Source organism: Mytilus trossulus, chromosome 2, assembly GCF_036588685.1.
Source record: "Mytilus trossulus isolate FHL-02 chromosome 2, PNRI_Mtr1.1.1.hap1, whole genome shotgun sequence".
Taxonomy (NCBI): Eukaryota; Metazoa; Mollusca; class Bivalvia; order Mytilida; family Mytilidae; genus Mytilus; species Mytilus trossulus.
The window spans coordinates 10,290,940-10,314,273 of NC_086374.1; the positions used below are offsets into that span (position 1 = coordinate 10,290,940).

Here is a 23,334-nt window from a genome sequence, read left to right on the forward strand (position 1 = left end):
ATTATGTAATGTAATAAATGTGCACCCTTAGTTATTTTATTTTTGGGTTTGTCTCTGCATTTTCCCTGTACGTTACCGCATATTTCTATTACCAAAGAGCGAAGAGTGTATTTGATTTTTATCAAACACTAGACAAACAATAAATGTGTTTACCTAAAACACTGCAGGGAAGTTAAAATTCTTTTTAATATCGGTCTGATTTTTTTAATTATTAATTTTTGAGATATGTTTTTGTTTACGTTTTGTATATCAAAAGATATTGTATTATAAACCAGATAAGCTGACTTGAGAAAATTAAATTTTAAAGTTAAATCCATTTACTTTGTAGTAACAGTATTTCACAGATTGATTGTAATCGCTTTTATTTAGTACTTAAGAAATTTAATCTGTTTAAGAATATCAGTTATTTTAATACCTAGAAATTCCTTTGGGATTAAACATAAAATTAACTTTGAAGTCGGTCTTTTAAAATGATGAGTAATGATTTAAAATCCACATTTGTTCTGTAGTTTATTTGTACTCCATTAATTTGTATTTAGTATTTAGCTCTGTGGTAATTAATAGATTGATAGACAATAGCAGAGTCAGAGGTAAAATTAACTTCTTTTTAAGCTTGAATTAGCCTCTTATTCCTAAACAAATCTTGATGCTTTATTTTACTATAAACTAAAGAAAAGTACATTTTCTATCATTTTCATATTGTAAGCGTTTATTATATATCTTACTAATTTTTAAAAGGTACTAAAAGCTGAATAAAACAAAAAACAGTGGTAAAATTAAATTTATTTTAGATATTTGCGCTGTAATTGTTGCAAATTATTCTTTCACCCAACTCTCGTTAGTTGAGACACATTTCAGTTCATATCAGCATGAGGATTCTAAAACATGTGTAGTCTTTCATGATGTATGGATGGAAATGTGTTAAGCGTCCAGTTGCAAATATTGCTTTCAAATCAGTACGAGAACATATTGATGTGATATGCATAAGAAACATACTTTGTGTACAGAAATAATGATATATGGTATGCAACTTTCCGAAAAAGTTCAAATGTAGTGGATGTGAGCAATAACTGGCAACTGTCCGTCCTTCAACTATGAATAAAATGCTTACCATCATAAGTCAGTTATAAAAACATCGGCATGAAAATAGGAAACTATTCAATTGAGAAAAGTAATGGCCTTATTTATAACAAAACAAATGACGAAAAACAAATATGACAGACAGGAACCAAAGACAACCAGTGAAGTACAGGCTTCTGACTCGGAACAGTCACATACATAATGTGTCGGGGTTTGACATGTTAAAGGCGCCAACTATTCCCGTACCAGGGAAAGTGGTGTAACAGCTCAACACAAGAACAAACAATGCAAACAATAAACGAAAAACGAACTTGAGAAATAGCCAAAAATAAATGACAAATCAATTACAGGCTCCCGACTCGAGATAGGCACATATAGAATGTGCATAGCTGGGTTAAACATGTTTGAAGGCACCAACCATTCCATATCCCTTGACTGTGGTGTTAGAGTCAAACATAAAAACAAAACTATAGGAATCAGTTGAAAAGGGTTAAACTGATTAGATCGATACAAAGTAGAAAAATATCTCAAACAACAACACAGACCAGACGTGGAAGGGTATTTATACATCCCTAACAATACCAAGTACAGCGGATCTGAAAGTACTCGCTGTTAATGACTGCTAGTTGAAAGCAAATAGAAATCCATTGGATTTAGATTAAAGACGTCATTTACAGTCAGAGAAATCACGATCGTGTGAAATGCCATAAAATAAAGTTATCAGCAGATCTGATCCGTACCATGATGGCTGTTTGTTGCTAAACTCTCTTATTTACACTTCCACGAAATCTTATTAAACACATAATGTTTTACATTTCATCAAATGGTCCTTTAATTTTAAAAAAATGATACCAAACTTAGTGACTGAAACTCTTAATTTGTAATTAAAAGGAATGTATGCTAGATAAACTTTAAGAAAACGTAGTGAGATGACTAAAGCTGTTAATGTAGTGACTAGTGAGATGACTAAAGCTGTTAATGTAGTGACTAGTGAGATGACTAAAGCTGTTAATGTAGTGACTAGTGGGATGACTAAAGCTGTTAATTTTCTCCCCACAACAAGACATTCCTATGGACACTACATGGGCCCCTTCAATTGTAGATTTGTTCTTGTATAATGTTCCTATATATAGGCCTATATGTGAGGCACAGTTTATAAATACATTCAGTAAAAGCCGTCTTTTAAGTTTACAGAAAAATGACTAACACGTATCGTTATACTGATGTTAATATTTTGTTTGCTCAAATAATCAAGTATTCTTTAAGTTGATTTACAATACGGAAGTACTAACAGAAATTTAACCTAGGGAATTGATTTCAAATAAATCTAATACAAACAACAATAATTGTCTATTTCTAGATTTGGGATATTTTAGTTTCACACAGGCAACGCTAAACAAACTTTATGACAAAAGTCACGTTTTTTTCGCTCTCTGTTGTTAATTTTTTAAGATTTTTATACCTCAAAACAGTTTAAACGTTTACTTATTTCTTTCGAGGATACACAGAGTTGTTTTGGAAGCTATAATTGGACCTGTAAAATTCTTCTTACAAACAGGATATCATAGCATGATAGTTATGTTCATATTGTTTATGAGCCCTTACACTTGGATATGGTCCACCTGAACTTATAGTTTGATCCTTCGAATACGTTATCAAGTAAACAATGTAGTTATATCTTTGATGTATTTCATAATTTTGCTTTTTGTTTAATTAAAACATTATACTAACTGTGAATGTCCATTTATCATCAGTTATGTACACGTTTGGGTCCTACATCTTTTTGATATTTATATTTTGGCATTACATGCACAATGCCATGTTTTCACTGGATGTCAATACGCTAGATTCTTTTGGGTGATTTAGATTATATTTTTGGTGAACATGGTTATTTATTAGTGAAGAGTTAGTGAGTTGACTTTAAACTAACCATAAGTAGCTGCGAGTACACTTAAATCGGTACCTTGTTTTGTTTTGTCTTCTTCTTGTGTGTGACAGTGTGGTTGGTTTTTGTTTTATTATTTATATAGAAATTTCTTTGATGATTTAAGAATTTTATAGCTTGTCTTCACATTTCTAGTTCGCTGTGCTGCTACACTACTTTCCTTGATTAGAGGAAGGGTTGAGCGCAAAACAGTCATCTTTAGCCCCACGACATTTGTGATGTGCAGTCTATATAAATGTAGTTGTTTACATCCTCATTATTTAGTTTCTGGTGAATGTATATAGATATAGGAAGATGTGGTGTGAGTGCCAATGAGACAACTCTCCATCCAAATAACAATTTAAAAATTAAACCATTATAGGTTTAAGTACGGCCTTCAACACGGAGCCTTGGTTCACACCGAACAACAAGCTATAAAGGGCCCCAAAATTACTAGTGTAAAACCATTCAAACGGGAAAACCAACGGTCTAATCTATATAAACAAAACGAGAAACGAGAAACACGTATATATTACATAAACAAACGACAACTACTGTACATCAGATTCCTGACTTAGGACAGGTGTAGTTCTTTTATTGGTAGTCATACCACATGATCATCATCATTGTAATATAGATGATAAAAATTGAGAATGGAAATGGGGAATGTGCCAAACAGACAGCAACCCGACCATAGAGCAGACAACAGCAGAAGGTTTCCAACAGGTCTTCAATGCAACGAGAAATTCCCGCACCCGGGGGCGTCCTTCAGCTGGCCCCTAAACAAATATATACTAGTTCAGTGATAATGAACGCCATACTAAACTCCAAATTGTACACAAGAAACTAAAAGTTAAAATAATACAAGACTAACAAAGGCCAGAGGCACCTGATTTGGGACAGGCGAAAAAATGCGGCGGGGTTAAACATGTTTGTGAGATCTCAACCCTCCCCTATACCTCTGGCCAATGCAGAAAAGTAAACGCATAACAATACGATTTCAAATATATAGAGAAAGTCAAACAGCATGTATAAACAATCAAACATTTTACTAACACAGATGGTCTTAACGTACATCTATACTTTAAGGTACGGAAACACGGAGGGAGACACATTATGTTTCAACCCATGTTGATATGTATGACGATAACATGTTGGTTCAAAGTAGTACAAATCAGGCGTTATAAAGTATTGCATTCTTACCATTCGACTTACAGATTATTTTCCTAAATCAAGATAATCAGATTTAACTTCAATGCGTGTTAGCAGAAGAGGTCTAAATCAGAGATATGTCTTTATTTCATAAGGCGGATCAATTATTTAAGATCAATAGGTATTTAATGGTCGTAGATCACCCAGAAGAAACATTTAAAGAATCCTACTACTTTAATCAGAGTATTTAATTTGAATTGATAACGTTGTTCATTTTTGTCACGTACATGTATTTGTTGTAATGGTGTGAATCTTTAAATTAGCAATGTATTTGTTGTAATGGTGTGAATCTTTAAATTAGCAAAGTCCCCGTAAGATGTCATACTGGACCCCGGCCAATCCATCATGCACTGATACTGGGGGTTTCAAACATAAGAACGGACTTTGAAAATCAGTTCAAGTGGTAAAATACTGAACTCAATATATAGGTACAAAACACTCAATATTGACGGATTTAGCATGTTTAGTGTAGGGAAGTCAAAAACAGTCTGGAAATATAATTATTAGTAATAAAGGATCATATAGCTGCTGTGCCGCGAATAAACTTTTAAGACACCGGCATTAATTATTCAGCAAGAAAAGAAAAAAAAAACGTTAAATTAATCTCACTTTATTTTGAAACAAATGAAGAAAAAAACACTAACCAAAACATGATTTCGATTCAATAAAAATAGTCAGAATCTCATTTCTTACTAAGAAACAATGATATATTTTTTTTGGAAATACACTTATCATGCGATAAGATGAAGATTAAAATTTATTCAACATATAAAAAACAACGTTGTCAGTCAGGATCTCACTAAATTTTCATTTGAAACAATGAAAAACAAATTTTGTAGCAATAGATCTACACTTACCAAAACTCGATTACAAAATTCGGAGTGCAAACGTGTAGGGTGCGAAAGTGAATAAGGCGAACGTGAATAGGGGATGCCCTTATTCACATTTTATTCTTTTATATATTTTTTATTAGTTTCATTTTGTCGAGTTGAGTATAGCCGGATATTTTCAAAACTTTTATTTTAACACGATTTTGACAGCATTGCATGTGTCACGTGGTGCATTTATCCCCCTTTTATATATCTATATCGTTTTTAATTTTCCAAGATAATTGTCCAAATTGAAATTTTGATTTTCTGATCTACCAATATTGTATAATCATTGGCTATTATTAACTGTGACTTACTGTAAAATGCACAGGTAGCGGTTAAGTAGGTTAATAATATTTGTAAACAAACAAAACGTGGTGGGATTTAATTCTAAAAATAATAACTAATCATGACAGAGAACTGGGACGACCTTTAAATAAACGACCAATGAACGATCGCGTTAAATATACAACGTTTCTTTAAGCGGCCATTTTCTTCATTTTCATAAATCACATGTTGTCGCACATAAGGACCAAAGTGCGTTGAATTAGACAACAGAAAGACGCGTGTCAATGTAGTTTTGACTAGAAACTATGATAACAAATATTTTGTCTTGTACACTAATCTGACAAGGTGTGATAATTACGATATCAAATTAAGAAAACAGACTTTAAATTTTGGGACAGAGAATCGTAACCAACGACGCCTACCAGCTTCAGCAACAAAAACAAAGTCAAAAGACTAGAAAGGAATGATATTCTCTAGATGATTAATTATTAAGAACTAAATCCAGTGATGTCTAAGCATGAATTAATGTCTTACAAGATTGTTGTGGTTGGAGATGGAGGCGTGGGAAAATCAGCTCTCACCATCCAGTTCTTTCAGAAGATGTTTGTAGAGGATTATGATCCTACGATAGAAGACTCGTACATCCAACACACAGAAATCGATGGCAAGATGTGTATATTAGATGGTAAGGAGCTTATTAAAGGTGATCAATAACAGATGACGAGGTTCATATACGTATATTTATAGATATGACCCATCATGGCATAAATGATTAGAGACATTGTTCTAGCCATCCAGGTACAAATTAATAATCAGTACAACATTGCATCAGATGATAGACTCTCATTTCTTTTTTGCAATGAACATTTTGGCTTAAGCTAAAGCTATATAAGCTATATTCCTTTTTCAATGATTTGATACCCCCCCCCCCCTTTTTGAAGAATGTATTCCTTTTTTGTGTTTATTATTTACATTTTTGTACTTTCATGAACCCTAAAAGTAAATAGTCAGATATATAATATATATCCACCTTCATTCCATATTAGATGTGGGTTAATGTCCCAGGTCTAAAATCTTCCATCTTGCTATACTTTCGTCATTATATCTAAGATTAGTTTTTGCCTTTCTTCATGTCCTTTAAGGGTAAAGTTAAAACTATATTTTGTTTAAAAGAATGACCCCAAATTTCAGGGGACAACCATTTTGCATTTGATTTTTAGGGGAACTGGAAAATTTGCAGGATGGATATTCTTTCACTGGTGACCCATTGCTTCATGTAGTCCTACTTGTTTAAATTGTAGTTTGTTTCATGTCTGTATATATCATTCTAATGGTGTAAAAAACCCAATTGAATTTGATTGTGACATGTAAATGACTGTCCAGACACATAAAGTTGTTAGTCCTTGGACATTAAAACCTTTGTATTGTTATGGGTCTATCAAACGTTTGTATATTTCAATATAAGCTGACCATAAAACTGTCATCATCTTATAGTCCATAAATTTATACTATGGGACATGTTTAAACGATTTTGTGATAAAACTTCTAACTGTGGTAGACATTTCTTTTAGATTATCATCAATAAAATATTTTATTGTCCACTCATAATGTATAAAGTAAGAGATGACCATAGGTAGTTAAATGCTTCATATAACTAGGACAGACAGAGTGTAACAATGAAGAAATGGGGGTCCAAACTTTCTTATCAAATTATATAAATCTTAATCATTTCAATTGGTTAATTAATGAGAAGTGTTGACAGGTTGATAATTTAACACTTTTTACATTGGTCATGGGTGAATGTTATGATACATGTATATTTAGGTTTATCATGTTTATAATGATACACTATCTCATGTACAAAATTCATGTCCTTGGTGTTATAAAGTACATGTAAATACTCACATTAAATGGACTTCATTTAGAATTAAACCACCCATGTAATTAGAAATGACATTTAAACACTCAATTACAAATATCCCCCAGCATAACATAACATCAAGAATGTCAATCAGAAATTGTCTCAAAATTTTTCTATGTGTCATTAAAATGAAATAAAAATATTTCTTAGAATAATTTCTGTAATTCCTCACACTACATATACATTTGTATATGGCATTATGAAGCCACTATCAGCTTCAATAATATTTCTTTTCATTTTAGACTGACAGAAAATCATTCTAGCTATATAGTCAATTAGTGATTAGGGACAGGTACTTTAGACCCAATAAAACAAAAGTAATCGCTGTTTTCACTTAAAGGTGAACTAAAACTTTAAAAGATATATTGAGCTGATAAAAGATTCTGGAGCCTCTGCTCAGTACAATTTGGAGTAAGCTGGAGAAAAATGACTAAATTTACCATACATGTACATTTGTATAATGTCCATGTACATGTATGGTAAGTAAATTAATTTTGTATGTATGTCTGTACATTGTGTATGATGTATATATATATATAATTTGTTTGAAATTTTGACAATATATAATGACCTGTATTTACATGTAATATCTTTTATCCATAACCATGTCACAGATAACCAGAGCATATATCTGTAAAAAAAACCATTAAAAATATGATATGAATTTGAAATATTAAAGGCAAATAGACATTCTAAATAAGTTTAATACAATTAAACATATCTGTACTACATGTACATGTTTATAAAAAGTTTTCTGGAGTTCAAAACATAGATATAAGTTCTGATAGTTTTCAATACAGTTGTACCTCTAGATTTCCTTTAACAAAAAGTCCATTGATCTCAACACTTGTACATTTAGTTGCTCCTACTACCTAATTGGAATTTTTTTAATGATAAGTACATCACTTGACAACAGTTGTAAAAGTACAATCCCCATCAGTACCCTAGTACCATTAAACTTTAATTGTCATATTATATATTTTAACCAATAAGTATTAAAAATAGATAAAAGGAGAAGCACATGGCCAGGTCAATGAGAAATCTAGACTAAGTATGATTCCTAAGTAAATATCCATAGTTTATTTATTTAAATTATTCCTAAAAAGGTGTGTAACTTGAACCTTGACAAATTTTGAGATCAGCAAATAAGAGATTTAAAAACTGGTAGTGAAAAGACTTAATTATCAACATCCTGTCCTAGAGAACATTTCATATCTTTTTATGTAAACATATCAGAAATTGAAGACTGGTTTATGATTAATTTTTGTCATTGATTTTTCTTTAAAGCATAAAGATAAAGATTTTAATATCTTAGCATTTTAAATTTTTCATGTTAGCGAAAATTAAATAGTGTCATGGTACAAAATCTATTAAATATTTGTGTCATGCATTTGTATTTAATATTGCGTGATAGTATTAAACGGGAAGTTAGGGTTCATATTCATTCTAACAAAAGAGATTCATTATAGAAAGGAAGTTGTGGGATAGGTGACATACATTTCCTTGTATTTGGAATATTAGCTATTCACACCTGAAGTGTCTTAAGGGCAATATCTTAACTTACTTAACCTCATGTCTTATACTTAAGAATAAGAACATTTATTGTTCCAACTAAGGGCTATTGATGGGCATTATGAAATTCATACACACTACATGTAAACAATACATATGATTTGTAACATTTAAATGCAAATAAGATTATTGTGTACATTACTTTTATCATTATGAACTGCAGTGCTGTAGATTGAAAATTGGGGTGAAAACTTCTTAAAGTGACCAGTAAAAAAGATTGATTTATTGGTTGTTGGTTGCTTTACGTCCAGCAGTAAAAAAAAGAAAGAAAAAAAACATTATTTTAGTAAATTTTTTATTTGTTTAGAATTTTGTATAAAATGTTCGCTTTTAATTTCACTTTCTATTTTCAATTCATAATATTCCCCATTTGTACCACAAGAGAACATAATGAAGGCACTGAAGTAAAGAAACTGGTAAATGTAATCATGTTGATAGATATAAGAATGTAGTATTTAGTAATTTTTATAAGCCCGTCGTCTTTTAGACGGGATGTATTATGGTATACCGCTGTCCGTCCGTCGTCCACACTTGGGACAATAACTGTAAAACACTTTCACCAATTTCCATGAAACTTAATTGAATTGTCTATATCTATTGACGTAAGCTCCCTTTCGTTTTTTTTTTTATTTCAGATTTTAAGTTTTGGATTTATGGGGCTTTATTCATAAAAAAGTCTGTCCGTCCGTCTGTCCGTCGTCCACACTTTGTACAATAACTCAAAAACACTTCCACCAATTTCCATGAAACCTAAGTGAATTGTTTATATCTATTGACGTAAGCTCCGTTTCGTTTTTTTTTTAATTTCAGATTTTAAGTTTTGGAATTATGGGGCTTTATTCATAAAAAAAGGGGGGATTTTCAACACTTCGGACAATAACTCAAAAAGGCCTTCACCAATGTCCATGAAACTTTGGTGTATTGTTTATACATGTATCTATTGATGTAAGCTCCCTTTCAATTTTTGTAAATTTCAGATGTTAAGTTTTGGATTTATGGGGCTTTATTCATAAAAAAGGGTGATTTTTAACACTTTGGACAATAACTCAAAAAGGCTTTCACCAATGTCCATGAAACTTTGGTGAATTGTTTATATCTATTGATGTAAGCTCCCTTTCAATTTTTATAAATTTCAGATTTTACATTTCCGTGTTATGAATTTTTATGCTTAAAATAAAAAAGGGGGGATTTTTCAATTTTGGGACAATAACTTATACGCCCATCTTTTAGAGCAACAGGCGTATCATGCGCTAAAGAGCAGCCCTTTATTGTAGTATGAGTGCCAATGAGAGACATTTCTCCATCAAACATGTATTTGAAAATGAACACTTTACTTAGTTACAGACTTACAGTAATGGTGTAGGAACATAGTTATTGTCCCTCTTTCGTTGTCCATGTATAACTTACAATTTACAGGGGCAAATCCAGCCAATTTTAAAATGTGGGATTCCATTCCAGGATTAAGGAAAGGGTTTCAACCATATGTCCGAATTCAAATACATTGAAAGTTTTAAAAAAAAAGTGGGGTCCGACCCCCAGGAAACCACCCTGTATCTGCCACAATTTTTGTTCTTATCCCTTCCATCCTTCCATATTTATTTCTTCATGTTTAATATCTGACAGGGGCGTAGCTAGTAAGAAACGATGTGCAAGCAACTCCCGCGGAGTGAGGCGAAAAAATTTTGAGACCCTTTTATACAGAAAAATGTTTTCAGTCATAGGACGGTTAGAAGAGGAGCTATATGTAGATAAGACTGATAAAAAAGTAATGAATGTAAAACTATAAGATAAATCTTTTGAATTGAGTGATACATAAACAACACATAATATATGTGATACAGAATTTACTCAAAATTGTCCAAAATCTGCTCTTCGGGTCTAGGCAGAAACAAACTTCTCTTTTACTTTGTCAATATTCACACTGAAATCCCGATGAATATGCAGTAATGCTAGTAACTGTTGTTGATCATTGTTGATCGTACATTTGTTTTCAACATACGTACATGTAGTACACTGATAGATGTCCATGGCAGCACTCGCGAGATGTTATAAACCAGTGTTCGTGTTCGGCATAGAGCGACCTCCCAATTGAACTCATCAAAATCACATGCAAGGTCAGTTTCTTATTATGTCTCAGACAATGTTGAGATTTGTTCGTTTGTTATATTTCATACAACACGATGAAGCAGATACAGTGCAAAGAAGCGATTTCCTGATAATACTAGTACTATAGATGCGACTCCACTCTCCTGTTCCCTTATCATATGGTCTATGAATGCAATAAATAATGAGACTTTCCAATTAACTGTTTTGGCGTGTTTGCAGGGTGAATGGCTCCGGTAGTCTGTTGACCACATCGCCTCTATCTATATTTTCAACATATCAAAGGGTTCTGATAATTCTAATTTCTAATCTCATTACAAACTGATGAACCTTACACTGTGAAAGTGTGCTCAATAACTACATGTCTTAGCCTCAGTATTACAAATTCAAATCTTGTAAAAGATACAAGTTACTGTCCGATTTTGTCATAATCTCCAATCAAACTTTTATTTCGAAGCTAAATGCCGGTATTTAATTATATTTCATCAATTAAAAAAGTGACAATATAGGTGTTTCCTTTAAAATTCAATTCATAAAGTTTTATTTTGCCATTTTTATATCGCAAAATTTGAAAAAATGTTCGTCGTATATTGCTATCACGTTGGCGTCGTCGTCGTCGTCCGAATACTTTTAGTTTTCGCACTCTAACTTTAGTAAAAGTGATTAGAAGTCTATGAAATTTTAACACAAGGTTTTTGACCATAAAAGGAAGGTTGGTATTGATTTTGGGAGTTTTGGTCCCAACATTTTAGGAATTAGGGGCCAAAAAGGGCCCAAATAAGCATTTTCTTGTTTTTCGCACTATAACTTTAGTTTAAGTTAATAGAAATCTATGAAATTTTGACACAAGGTTTATGACCACAAAAGAAAGGTTTGGATTGATTTTGGGAGTTTTGATTTCAACAGTTTCGGAATTGGGGGCCAAAAAAGGGCCCAAATAAGCATTATTCTTGGTTTTCGCACAATAACTTTAGTTTAAGTAAATAGAAATCTATGAAATTCAAACACAATGTTTATAACCACAAAAGAAAGTTTTTTTTGATTTTGGGAGTTAAGGTCCAAACAGTTTAGGAATTAGGGGCCAAAAAGGGACCCAAATAAGCATTTTTCTTGGTTTTTGCACCATAACTTTAGTATAAGTAAATAGAAATCTATGAAATTTAAACACAAGGTTTATGACAATAAAAGAAAGTTTTTTTTTATTTTGGGAGTTTTGGTCCAAACAGTTTAGGAATAAAGGGCCCAAAGGGTCCAAAATTAAACTTTGTTTGATTTCATAAAAAATTGTATAATTGGGGTTATTTGATATGCCGAATCTATACACAACCGAATCTAACTGTGTATGTAGATTCTTAATTTTTGGTCCCGTTTTCAAATTGGTCTACATTAAGGTCCAAAGGGTCCAAAATTAAACTTTGTTTGATTTCATCAAAAATTGAATAATTGGGGTTCTTTGATATGCCAAATCTAACTGTGTATGTAGATTCTTAATTTTTGGTCCCGTTTTAAAATTGGTCTACATTAAAGTCCAAAGGGTCCAAAATTAAACTAAGTTTGATTTTAACAAAAATTGAATTCTTGGGCATCTTTGATATGCTGAATCTAAACATGTACTTAGATTTTTGATTATGGGCCCAGTTTTCAAGTTGGTCCAAATCAGGATCCAAAATTATTATATTAAGTATTGTGCAATAGCAAGAAATTTTCAATTGCACAGTATTCAGCAATAGCAAGAAATCTTCAATTGCACAGTATTGTGCAATAGCAAGAAATCTTCAATTGCACAGTATTTTGCAATAGCAAATATTTTCAATTGCACAGTATTGCACAATAGCAAGAAATATCTAATTGCACAATATTGTGCAATAGCAAGAAATTCCAATTGGATTTCAATTGGAGTTATCTTTCTTTGTCCAGAATAGTAGTTGAATCAATTAAATGCTTGTTTTATACAATATACAATGTATATTCACTTTTACTACCAACTGATAGATTAAAACAATCTTTACCATTCAGTGATAACAAGCACTTTTTTTACATTTTAACATTTTATGATGTATTTAAATGAGTAGTTATTGTTGCAAACTTCATTAGAAATTTGAATTAAGATCAGTTTTGAAATAAGGGAAAGGGGGATGTGAAAAAAAAATTTGGGGGGGGTCAATTTTTTTCATTTCAGATTTCATAAATAAAAAGAAAATTTCTTCAAACATTTTTTTGAGAGGATTAATATTCAACAGCATAGTGAATTGCTCAAAGGCATTTTTTTTTTTTAAAGTTCATTAGACAACATTTATTCTGTGTCAGAAACCTATGCTGTGTCAACTATTTAATCAAAATTCAAATTTAGAGCTGAATCCAGCATGAATGTTGTGTCCATACTTGCCCCAACTGTTCAGGGTTCAACCTCTGCGGTCGTACATGTATAAAGCTGCGCCCTGCAGAGCATCTGGTTATTTTTTGCATGCCGAATCGATGTGCACACAACTGTGTGTTGGTGTATAGGGAGCTACACACCTGTCTAAAATACATACAATGTAACAAGTAGGGGGATGAAATTACACTAAAAAAATGGGGTAATGAATTTTTGAAGTGGAGTAGTGATTTGGTCTAGTTGAAAAAGGTTAAAATTATAAGGCATGAAGCTGTTTAACCTAATTCAAGACCTGCTTGTAATTTGCCCAATAAGCAGTACACCCCATGTGTAAATATCATTGAGAAAGTGCAGGTCCAATTTTTAATTGGCATTTATTATCATGTACTACTCCTTGACCTATTGCTGATTCTATATACAAGTTCTTGAAGAAGGTTTAATTTTGTAGGTGTATTCTCAGGAATATTGTCTTATTTTATACAACTACAATGTAGTATCCTTTGGTTTTATCCGTTACTTGTGTGAAATACCACAAAAGTGGAGCAGAAGCAATTTCCAATTTTGTTAAGAGTTGTAAATCAAGTTATAGGTCATGTAGATATATACAATTTTAAGATTAATAATAAGTATATACCAGTTCAATCTGTTTCAACCATAATGTTGTTGGCAGTTATTATGTCTGTTGAAATCATGTCAGAATTATTTTTAGCATTGATTTCAGATTATTGTCTCACCTGTGACACATATGCAATACTTTAAACATTAAACAGCTCTTAACATTTTTTTGGGAAGCTTAATATTACATTGGATAAAAGAGGGGATAATTCGTTAGACTGATAACAGGGTTTGTACTTACATGAGTAACATGACAGGTGCCATATGTGGAGCAGAATCTGTTTACCCTTCAGCAACACCTGAGATCACCCACAGTTTTGGTGGGGTTTGTGTTGTTCAGTCTTTAAGGGAAGAGAGATCATAGGGTTATTATTTTTTTAATGAGAAAGCAACCCAACAACACAAATTATCAAAGTCCTCTAGAAGTCTTCAATTATAGACAGATGTCTATCATGTGTCTAGCTAAAAAGGAAAACGACCTACATACAAACAACAGTATACAAACACTACAAAACACTAGTCTTTATTTGTATGTGAGGGCCTCAGGGAAGATTAGTTTATTATAACTAACTGAGTTTACCCTCTTTAAATAAAGAATTTATTATTATTATAATTATTATTTATTTTTCTATGTAGTGTTTGTATACTGTTGTTTGTATGTAGGTCGTTTTCCTTTTTAGCTAGACACATGATAGACATCTGTCTATAATTGAAGACTTCTAGAGGACTTTGATAATTTGTGTTGTTGGGTTGCTTTCTCATTAAAAATATAATAACCCTATGATCTCTCTTCCCTTAATTATATTGAATGTCTCACTCTAGCCATACATTGCCCCACTGGTATGACTGTCAACTGGCTAACTGAGTATATGTATGCTTAATTAATGTCACTCTGGCCATAGGGGATTATGGCCATAAACTGCCCCACATGTATGACTCTGACTAACTGAGTACATGTATGCTTAATTTATGTCTGAATGTCTGGACATGAGCTATGTGTGCATCTACATTCTTTTTCTTGGTTTTAAAGTACATACCATGTATAAATGCCTTAAAGCGAAAATAAATTTACAAGGCATGAAATTGTCATTTAATTAGTCAGTCTAAATTCTTATGTAATAAGTAGGTTATGAGATATTTATAACAAAGTTATAAAAGTTTTCCCCAAAAACTAAAATCTACAATTTGTCACCTAATTTTTAAAGGCAATCATGTCATAGTTAACCTTTACCTCTGTTTAATGCTTAGTCTTATATTTAAGGTCACTTTAAACACATCTTTACATTAACAAGTTCAATCATTGAAGTATATGTAACTTTCTAGACCAAGATACAAAGAAGACAATATATCTATTTGATAAACAATGAAAATATTGGGTTATTGCATTGATATTGATGAAAATTGTCCAGAGCAGTATGGCAAAATGTGCAACTTCAAATACAATAAGATACATGTATCTTGTGATATCATAACCAAAAATTCTTTCTATACAATGTAATTTATATTGCAACCTTTGATGTTTTCATACATGTTGATTGTTAGATTTTGGATGATATAGTTTGATTATGTTTCTTTCTAGTTCTGGATACAGCTGGACAAGAAGAGTTTAGTGCTATGAGAGAACAATACATGCGGAAGGGTGATGGCTTCCTGTTAGTGTATTCAGTAACAGACAGACAAAGTTATGAGAATGTACCAAGTTTTCATACACAAATCCTTCGTGTAAAGGATCGGTATGTATATGTATTATATCATGTATATTGTCAACATTAACCTGATTATGGTTTGGTTAACTCTGATATCTCTGGTTTACTCTGAATGTTCTTATTCTTTGACTAACTAAACATGTTTAACACTGCCAAATTTTGCACCTGTCCCTAGTCAGAAGCCTCTGGTCTTCATTATTCCTGTATGATTTTAAATTTTAGTTTATTTTTATGTTTTGGAGTTTTGTATGACATCCATTTTAACTGAATAAGTACAAATTTTGGTTTAGGACCAACTGATATACAGCAGTAAACAACAACTACTGAATCACAGACTTTGCACATATATATATATAGAATGTGACAGATTAATCATGTTAGCTGGCACCTAACCTTCCTCTTAACCAGGGAACAGGCACATATAGAATGGGACAGATTAATCAGTTTAGCTGGCACCTAACTCTCCTCTAAACCAGGGCACAGGCACATATATAATGTGACAGATTAATCATGTTAGCTGGCACCTAACCCTCCTCTTAACCAGGGAACAGGCACATATATAATGGGACAGATTAATCAGTTTAGCTGGCACCTAACTCTCCTCTAAACCAGGGCACAGGCACATATAGAATGTGACAGATTAATCATGTTAGCTGGCACCTAACCCTCCTCTTAACCAGGGAACAGGCACATATATAATGGGACAGATTAATCAGTTTAGCTGGCACCTAACTCTCCTCTAAACCAGGGAACAGGGGTGCAACAGAACAAAACAAAAACTAACTACAAATCAATAAACTAAAAACAAAAAGAAACAGCAACCACCCAAAAATAGGCTACTAACATATTATGGATGTGTTCATACTTTGAAGCTGAAAGAATTCCAAGATGTCCAACTGTCTCAAACTTTCTTTAGGCAAGAAACAAAAGTTCTTAGTTATCCATGTGCATATTGTTTATAAACACACACTTCAGATTCATAAATACTGTGGATTCATTAATATTCGTTGGATACCAATTTTCGTGGATTTCATGGGTACAGGAGAACCACGAATTCAAATGTTCAACGAAATACAAATTTTGTAAAGGAATGAGTGTAGACTTTGCCAAAACCACGAAATTAAATATCCACGAATATGTAAGTTTTCATCAAACCACAAAAATTGGTACCCACGAAAATAAATGAATCCACAGTAAACAATTTGAGTTTATTTTGACTATGATATTGTTTCTGATTTGTAGAGATGACTATCCTATGATTCTGTGTGCCAACAAAGTAGACTTGGTTAATCTGAGGAAAGTATCTGAGGAGGCAGGGAGAGATATGGCTTCACATTTAAGGGTAAGTCTCTGAGGAGGCAGGGAGAGATATGGCTTCACATTTAAGGGTCAGTATTTATACCAATCTTACAGTCTAATTCAACAATAACTTGTCAGTATATGAGGAGGCAGGGAGAGATATGGCTTCACATTTAAGGGTCAGTATTTATACCAATCTTACAGTCTAATTCAACAATAACTTCTCAGTATCTGAGGAGGCAGGGAGAGATATGGCTTCACATTTAAGGGTCAGTATTTATACCAATCTTACAGTCTTATTCAACAATAACTTCTCAGTATCTGAGGAGGCAGGGAGAGATAAGGCTTCACATTTAAGGGTCAGTATTTATACCAATCTTACAGTCTAATTCAACAATAACTTCTCAGTATCTGAGGAGGCAGGGAGAGATATGGCTTCACATTTAAGGGTCAGTATTTATACCAATCTTACAGTCTTATTCAACAATAACTTCTCAGTATCTGAGGAGGCAGGGAGAGATAAGGCTTCACATTTAAGGGTCAGTATTTATACCAATCTTACAGTCTAATTCAACAATAACTTCTCAGTATCTGAGGAGGCAGGGAGAGATATGGCTTCACATTTAAGGGTAAGTCTGAGGAGGCAGGGAGAGATATGGCTTCACATTTAAGGGTCAGTATTTATACCAATCTTACAGTCTAATTCAACAATAATTTCTCAGTATATGAGGAGGCAGGGAGAGATATGGCTTCACATTTAAGGGTAAGTCTGAGGAGGCAGGGAGAGATATGGCTTCACATTTAAGGGTCAGTATTTATACCAATCTTACAGTCTAATTCAACAATAATTTCTCAGTATCTGAGGAGGCAGGGAGAGATATGGCTTCACATTTAAGTGTCAGTATTTTTACCAATCTTACAGTCTTATTCAACAATACCTTCTCAGTATCTGAGGAGGCAGGGAAAGATTTGGCTTCATATTTAAGGGTCAGTATTTATACCAATCTTACAGGCTAATTCAACAATAACTGTTCTGACTGTTGATAAACTTATAAAGTATGTAAATGTATAATCTTATTGTTTTCTACTGTAAATGTATTTTCTTATTGTTTTCTACTGTAATTATAAATTATCTGTAATAATCTCAACGAGTGTGATTTTCTTGCTTGAGCTGTGACGGCGAAAGCGAAAAAGGCAATAGAATTGAGATGAACAATGAAAACTTTTTATCGCTATTTTACCTATGACGACGTTGTCAATTTCTTAAGCATTGCCTCATATATGCTTAGTTCTAGCGATAATTTTCCATCTCAAGGGAGTAGCATGATATGAAAATTATCACAAAAAAAGATCAAAGGAAAAAAGCACAAAATAGCAATTAATGTATATTCTTATTGATTTCTAATTAGCTGAATTCACTTTAATATTTACTTTATACTAATTTCAGATTCCATACTTAGAAACTAGTGCTAAAGAGAACCTAAATGTGGATCTGGCCTTCCATGAACTGGTTAGAGTTATAAGGTTAGTCAATATATAAGTGGATTTGAATTAAAAGGTACTTTCATCAGCTATAAACTAAAGATTTCAAAGGAATAAGCTACAAGATTTTTGAGCAGTCAGATTGCATTGACTGTATATTCATATGTGACATACAGTCACTGACCCTATATCACCTTGTTTATGACGTTGACAATGTGCTTGTGTAGAATTTTATTATGATGTCCAAATTTCTTGTTTTTCTTGGATTTTCTTGTGACGTCATGAAAAAAGGCGACCATGTGTAATTACATCACATAGAAAGAACACATCTTATTGCAGATCATTCAGAATGAAGGATTGTATTTGTCTACATACTGGTTAAAAATATTTAATGAAACAGATTCCACCACCAAAACTTGTACATTATGATATGTTTGATGTTTCCACTCTCGATAGTTAAATTTCCAATATTACAAATGCTCAGCAACCTCACATTTTAAATCTGAACATTTTACTGACACAAGAAGATAAATATTGTATCACACTCGAGACAGTGGTAGAATCAATTGTATCACACTCGAAACAGTGGTAGAATCAATTGTATCACACTTGATACAGCGGTAGAATCTATATGAATCTACAGTATATTTTGACGATAAGTTATTCCATGGAGGTTCTATCTGTCTATGACTTTTTAAACTGTAAATTACAATTAGAGAATGATCATATAAAAAAACAAACAATCTGTAACACATTGCAATAATACTTTGATTACTATCCTATAATTAAGAAACATTAATAAGAACCATTTGATTTTATTTTTACAGGCAACAGCCCCCTGATTACAAGAAAGAAAGACGACGTCTTGGAAAGAAAAAAAGGAAATGTACAATACTGTGATCATTAGACTTGTCCCACCTGTTTATGTACTTACCATAATTGTAGGAGAGAAATTACACATAATTACGTCTGTTAATTCTACCAGAATAAAAATCTAGTCATCAATTGTAAGAAATATATGTAAATCAATGTGTATAAATATGTCAATATCATGTGTATACATTTGTTAACATGGAAAAATTAGGGGAAGCAACATGTGCTCACATGTGAGAATTTAAATGAATTGATCAAAGTTTATATTATTTCTTAAATTCAAAACCTATTTGGCTATTGACTGTTTTCAATTTAGATAGGTTGACAAAATATAAAAGATGAAACAATTAAATGAAATTTAGTTTTATTTCATATTGAAATTATTTTTTCTTTAAAACTATTGAGATGTTTAATATATGAAAATTTCTAAACTGAAAGCAATTAATGCCATTTATACTAAGTATGTAATGCTGACCTCATTACTGTCCTGGTCACATTCAGTACTTTATTTACTGCTACTCAACCTTTGTTTACATGGACTGGTAAATTTTATTTTCTCAAGTGACACACAACTATTTATTGTACAAAACTGTGTAACATGGGAGACAACTAGAATATAACTATAAATTCATTGATGTTTCAATGTGAATAAATATATACGTTATGAATGATTATAAAATATTGTTAAGTTTCAGTTGTGAGTATTTTTTATAAGGCAATTTTTGTTTTATGGTTGTAACTTGATAGTTCACCTTGTTATTGTTAAGTGTACAGATTTGGGAACAGAGAAACCACAAATATTTACATTTTATTAACAAGGAAGAAAAATGTCCTTTTAAACTCGAATTTTTATGTGAGAAAAGAACAAATGATTAGAACAAAAAATACCTGTTATTTTTAGTGTAATAATGATTTGATTAAGTTATATTTATATATTTTTTTGTTGATTTGTTTTATATTTTAACTTGGTGCATAACTCCTAGGGCTTGTTTATGATACATGAGTGAATATTTTATTGATGTTAACCAATCTTTTTAATAATTCTATGTAAATTATAAATCATGTTTGTTTGACAAACCTTAAATCTTTTTATTCCATAATACATGTATTTACAATTATTGAATGATTAGACTTTCAGAAAATAAATTAAGACATTGAAGGCAACACATATTGTACGTGCAGAGAGGACAGGTTTTAATCATGTGTAAAGTGAAAAGGATGGATTTTTTTCCTCCACCAAAACAGTTGGAAAAAAACGCAAATCAAACCCTGAATTTTTGTAATTTAGCTAGTTTATAACACATGCCTCAGTTTCATACAGTTTCCACAGACAAACCAGATAAATGTCTTTGAGGGCCCTGTTTGTTCAGTCATAATATGAGATTGATTTATAGGGTTAGAAGTTTGCATGTGGTCATTTGTATTACACAACTTCTGTTTAAGTCATGTGGGCCTCCACTGGTGTATAAACAAGTCATTTTAATATTGATCTCTTGAACATATTTTACAAAATTTAAGTGTAGACTAATCTAGCAAATATAACTTGTACATATATAATTTTACTATAGAATAGTCATAGTTTATCATCTGCTCAATGTTTATAAAGTTTTCTACAAAACAAAGATTGCTAGCCTCCAAACAGTTCAGATGAATTTAGTTAAAAAGTAACAGGAAAAGATTCTTCATTCTTGGAAATACTAATTTAGGTAAAGTTATATCTGTGTTATGGGGGGCTGAGGGTATAAATCATATTTTTTTTAAATAAAGGATTTTGTTATAAAAAAAAAATATATATGAACTTGATCATATACTAAATAGAAAAATTAAATGAAAAATTGGGTTACCGTTCTTTTAAGATCACAATCTGTCTTCGTAAGAACCATGCATTTTTGTTAAGGTATTTTTTTCTGTTGCTTAAATATTAACATTGTTTAGATTAAGTACAGCTTATTTGAAAAAAAATAATAAAAAAATATAGGTCACTGATGAGGCAAAAAAAATAGCATTTTTGCACCAAAGGGGGATAATTTGAAGCTTTTTCAATGATAAAAACATTTTTAAAGTCATCCTTTTTTGGTTGATTTTGGTAAAATATCATAAAGTAACAACTATAATGTAATAAATAAATTTGTAATGAAAAAAAAAGGTTTAAAATCTTGATGAAATTTTTGTACCCTTGTGTCTCCTTAAATTGATCTCCATAAAAATGCTTCTCCCCTTGTGTTCAATGCAAGCCCATTGATGTATGTTTGATGCAAGCCCATTGATGTATGTTTGAAGTCAAAAACCCCAAGTCTTACTCAAAGTCACAATGATTTGATAAATCAATGTGATGGCTTTGTGGGAATTTTAATTTTTGTTATTTACCATGTATGATTTGTAACTTTTCCAAGATTTAGCTACAAATAATATGTTTGCAACAAAAAATCCATGAAACCTTTTGCGACAGATTTACTTTTTATACAGTATAAATATTTAACCCACTTTTTACAGTAGATTTAAATAATAAAACCAAACAGTAAATTTATAAATACTGAAAATCTTGGAACAAACTTTTTAAACAGATTTAAATACTGAAAATATGAGAATAATATTTCCAGTAGATTTGATTACTAATAACAGGAAATCATATTATACAGTCTTAAAACTTTTAAAAAAAACACCTTTACAGCAGATTTATAAATACTGAAACCATTGAAACAAACTTTCACAATAGATAATAATACTTAACTTGGTTAGATTTTTATATCAATACCTTATTTGAACAATTTTATTTTTTTCAACAAACCATATTCCCTTTTGTGCCATATTATAGATGATGTATATATAATGTTGAAATTACTGTTGAATGAATTACAAGATACACTGGCTATGTCTAATAATATGATTATATTTAAAAGTGTTCCTCCACAAATATGTATATGGCAAGGAGCATCTATTGTTTATGTCTTTTTAAAGTGTATTTAAAAATTTGAAGGCACTGCCATCTGCCATGCAATTAAAACAATTAAACCAAATTATTTTAAAGTCAAAATGTTAATTAAGCTGTTTATGGCAGTTTATGTTTTTGTTATTTTTGTTTGAGGCGATATTACATTCCAGAAGTTAGGACCTCATTTTGTTTTATTTTAACCTCATACTGTATGTACATTCAATAGTTATAAATGATGTTAGAATTGACACCATGTTTTATTTTAAGAGTTTATTGACAGGTATTATTTGTTATGTTAATATGATGTCTATGTCTGATATGTGAGGAAATTCATTTTTTTCTGTCTTTTGCCATGATCTTAATTCGATATATTTCATTCAATAATCCCCTTGAAATACTGTTAAATCAGAGGAAGGGAACTGCAAAAAGAGTTGATGATTAAGTTCATGCATAACATTTCAAGGTAAATTTTCAACGTATAAAAAGTTGATAAATGAGTACATTTGAAAATTCAAACTCTTATACAGTTTCAAAAAAACTATGAATTATGTAATAATTAAAAACTGATTCGAATGATCTTTAATTGTTTTATATAATTAAAAAGCTGACAATTTTGTAAATGTTGACTTCTGAAAAAATGCAGGTTGTAAAATGTAAAAGGCATTCAAACATTATTATAACTATCAGTTTATTATTCAATTTTGCATTTTCTTTTATCAGACTAAAATGTGACAAAAAATAAGGTTGTATATGAACTGCAGCAAAGTATAGATAGGTTGTATTTTTTACTTACACATAATGTTATATTTACATGTATTAACTGATTTTATTTACTAATTTCTATGTAGGAAAGAAACAAAATAATGTGTATCTTTCAATTGTTAAAGAGATATGAAAATATATGTTGTTCAAATGTAGCTAAAAATGAGATTTTTCACTTTTACATGTAAAATGATCTCAATTGTTCTATGTTAGAATACAATTTTGTAAAATTTAGATATGACAAAATAAAACGTCATAATTTTTCATTACAGTACAAAAAGTAATGAAATAGTCAAACTTATTAAAGTCATGAATACTGAAA

General features: G+C 31.3%; 1 protein-coding gene across 1 annotated transcript; it reads left to right on the forward strand.

Annotated features, from left to right (window-relative positions):
* The first annotated feature begins 5,552 nt into the window (after window positions 1–5,552).
* LOC134706456 (ras-related protein M-Ras-like) lies at window positions 5,553–23,334 on the forward strand. Its single transcript, XM_063565405.1, has 5 exons — window positions 5,553–6,058; window positions 15,538–15,691; window positions 16,907–17,006; window positions 18,411–18,487; window positions 19,273–23,334. The coding sequence occupies exons 1-5, from the start codon at window positions 5,881–5,883 to the stop codon at window positions 19,343–19,345; spliced, it is 582 nt and encodes a 193-aa protein (XP_063421475.1). The 5' UTR covers window positions 5,553–5,880; the 3' UTR covers window positions 19,346–23,334.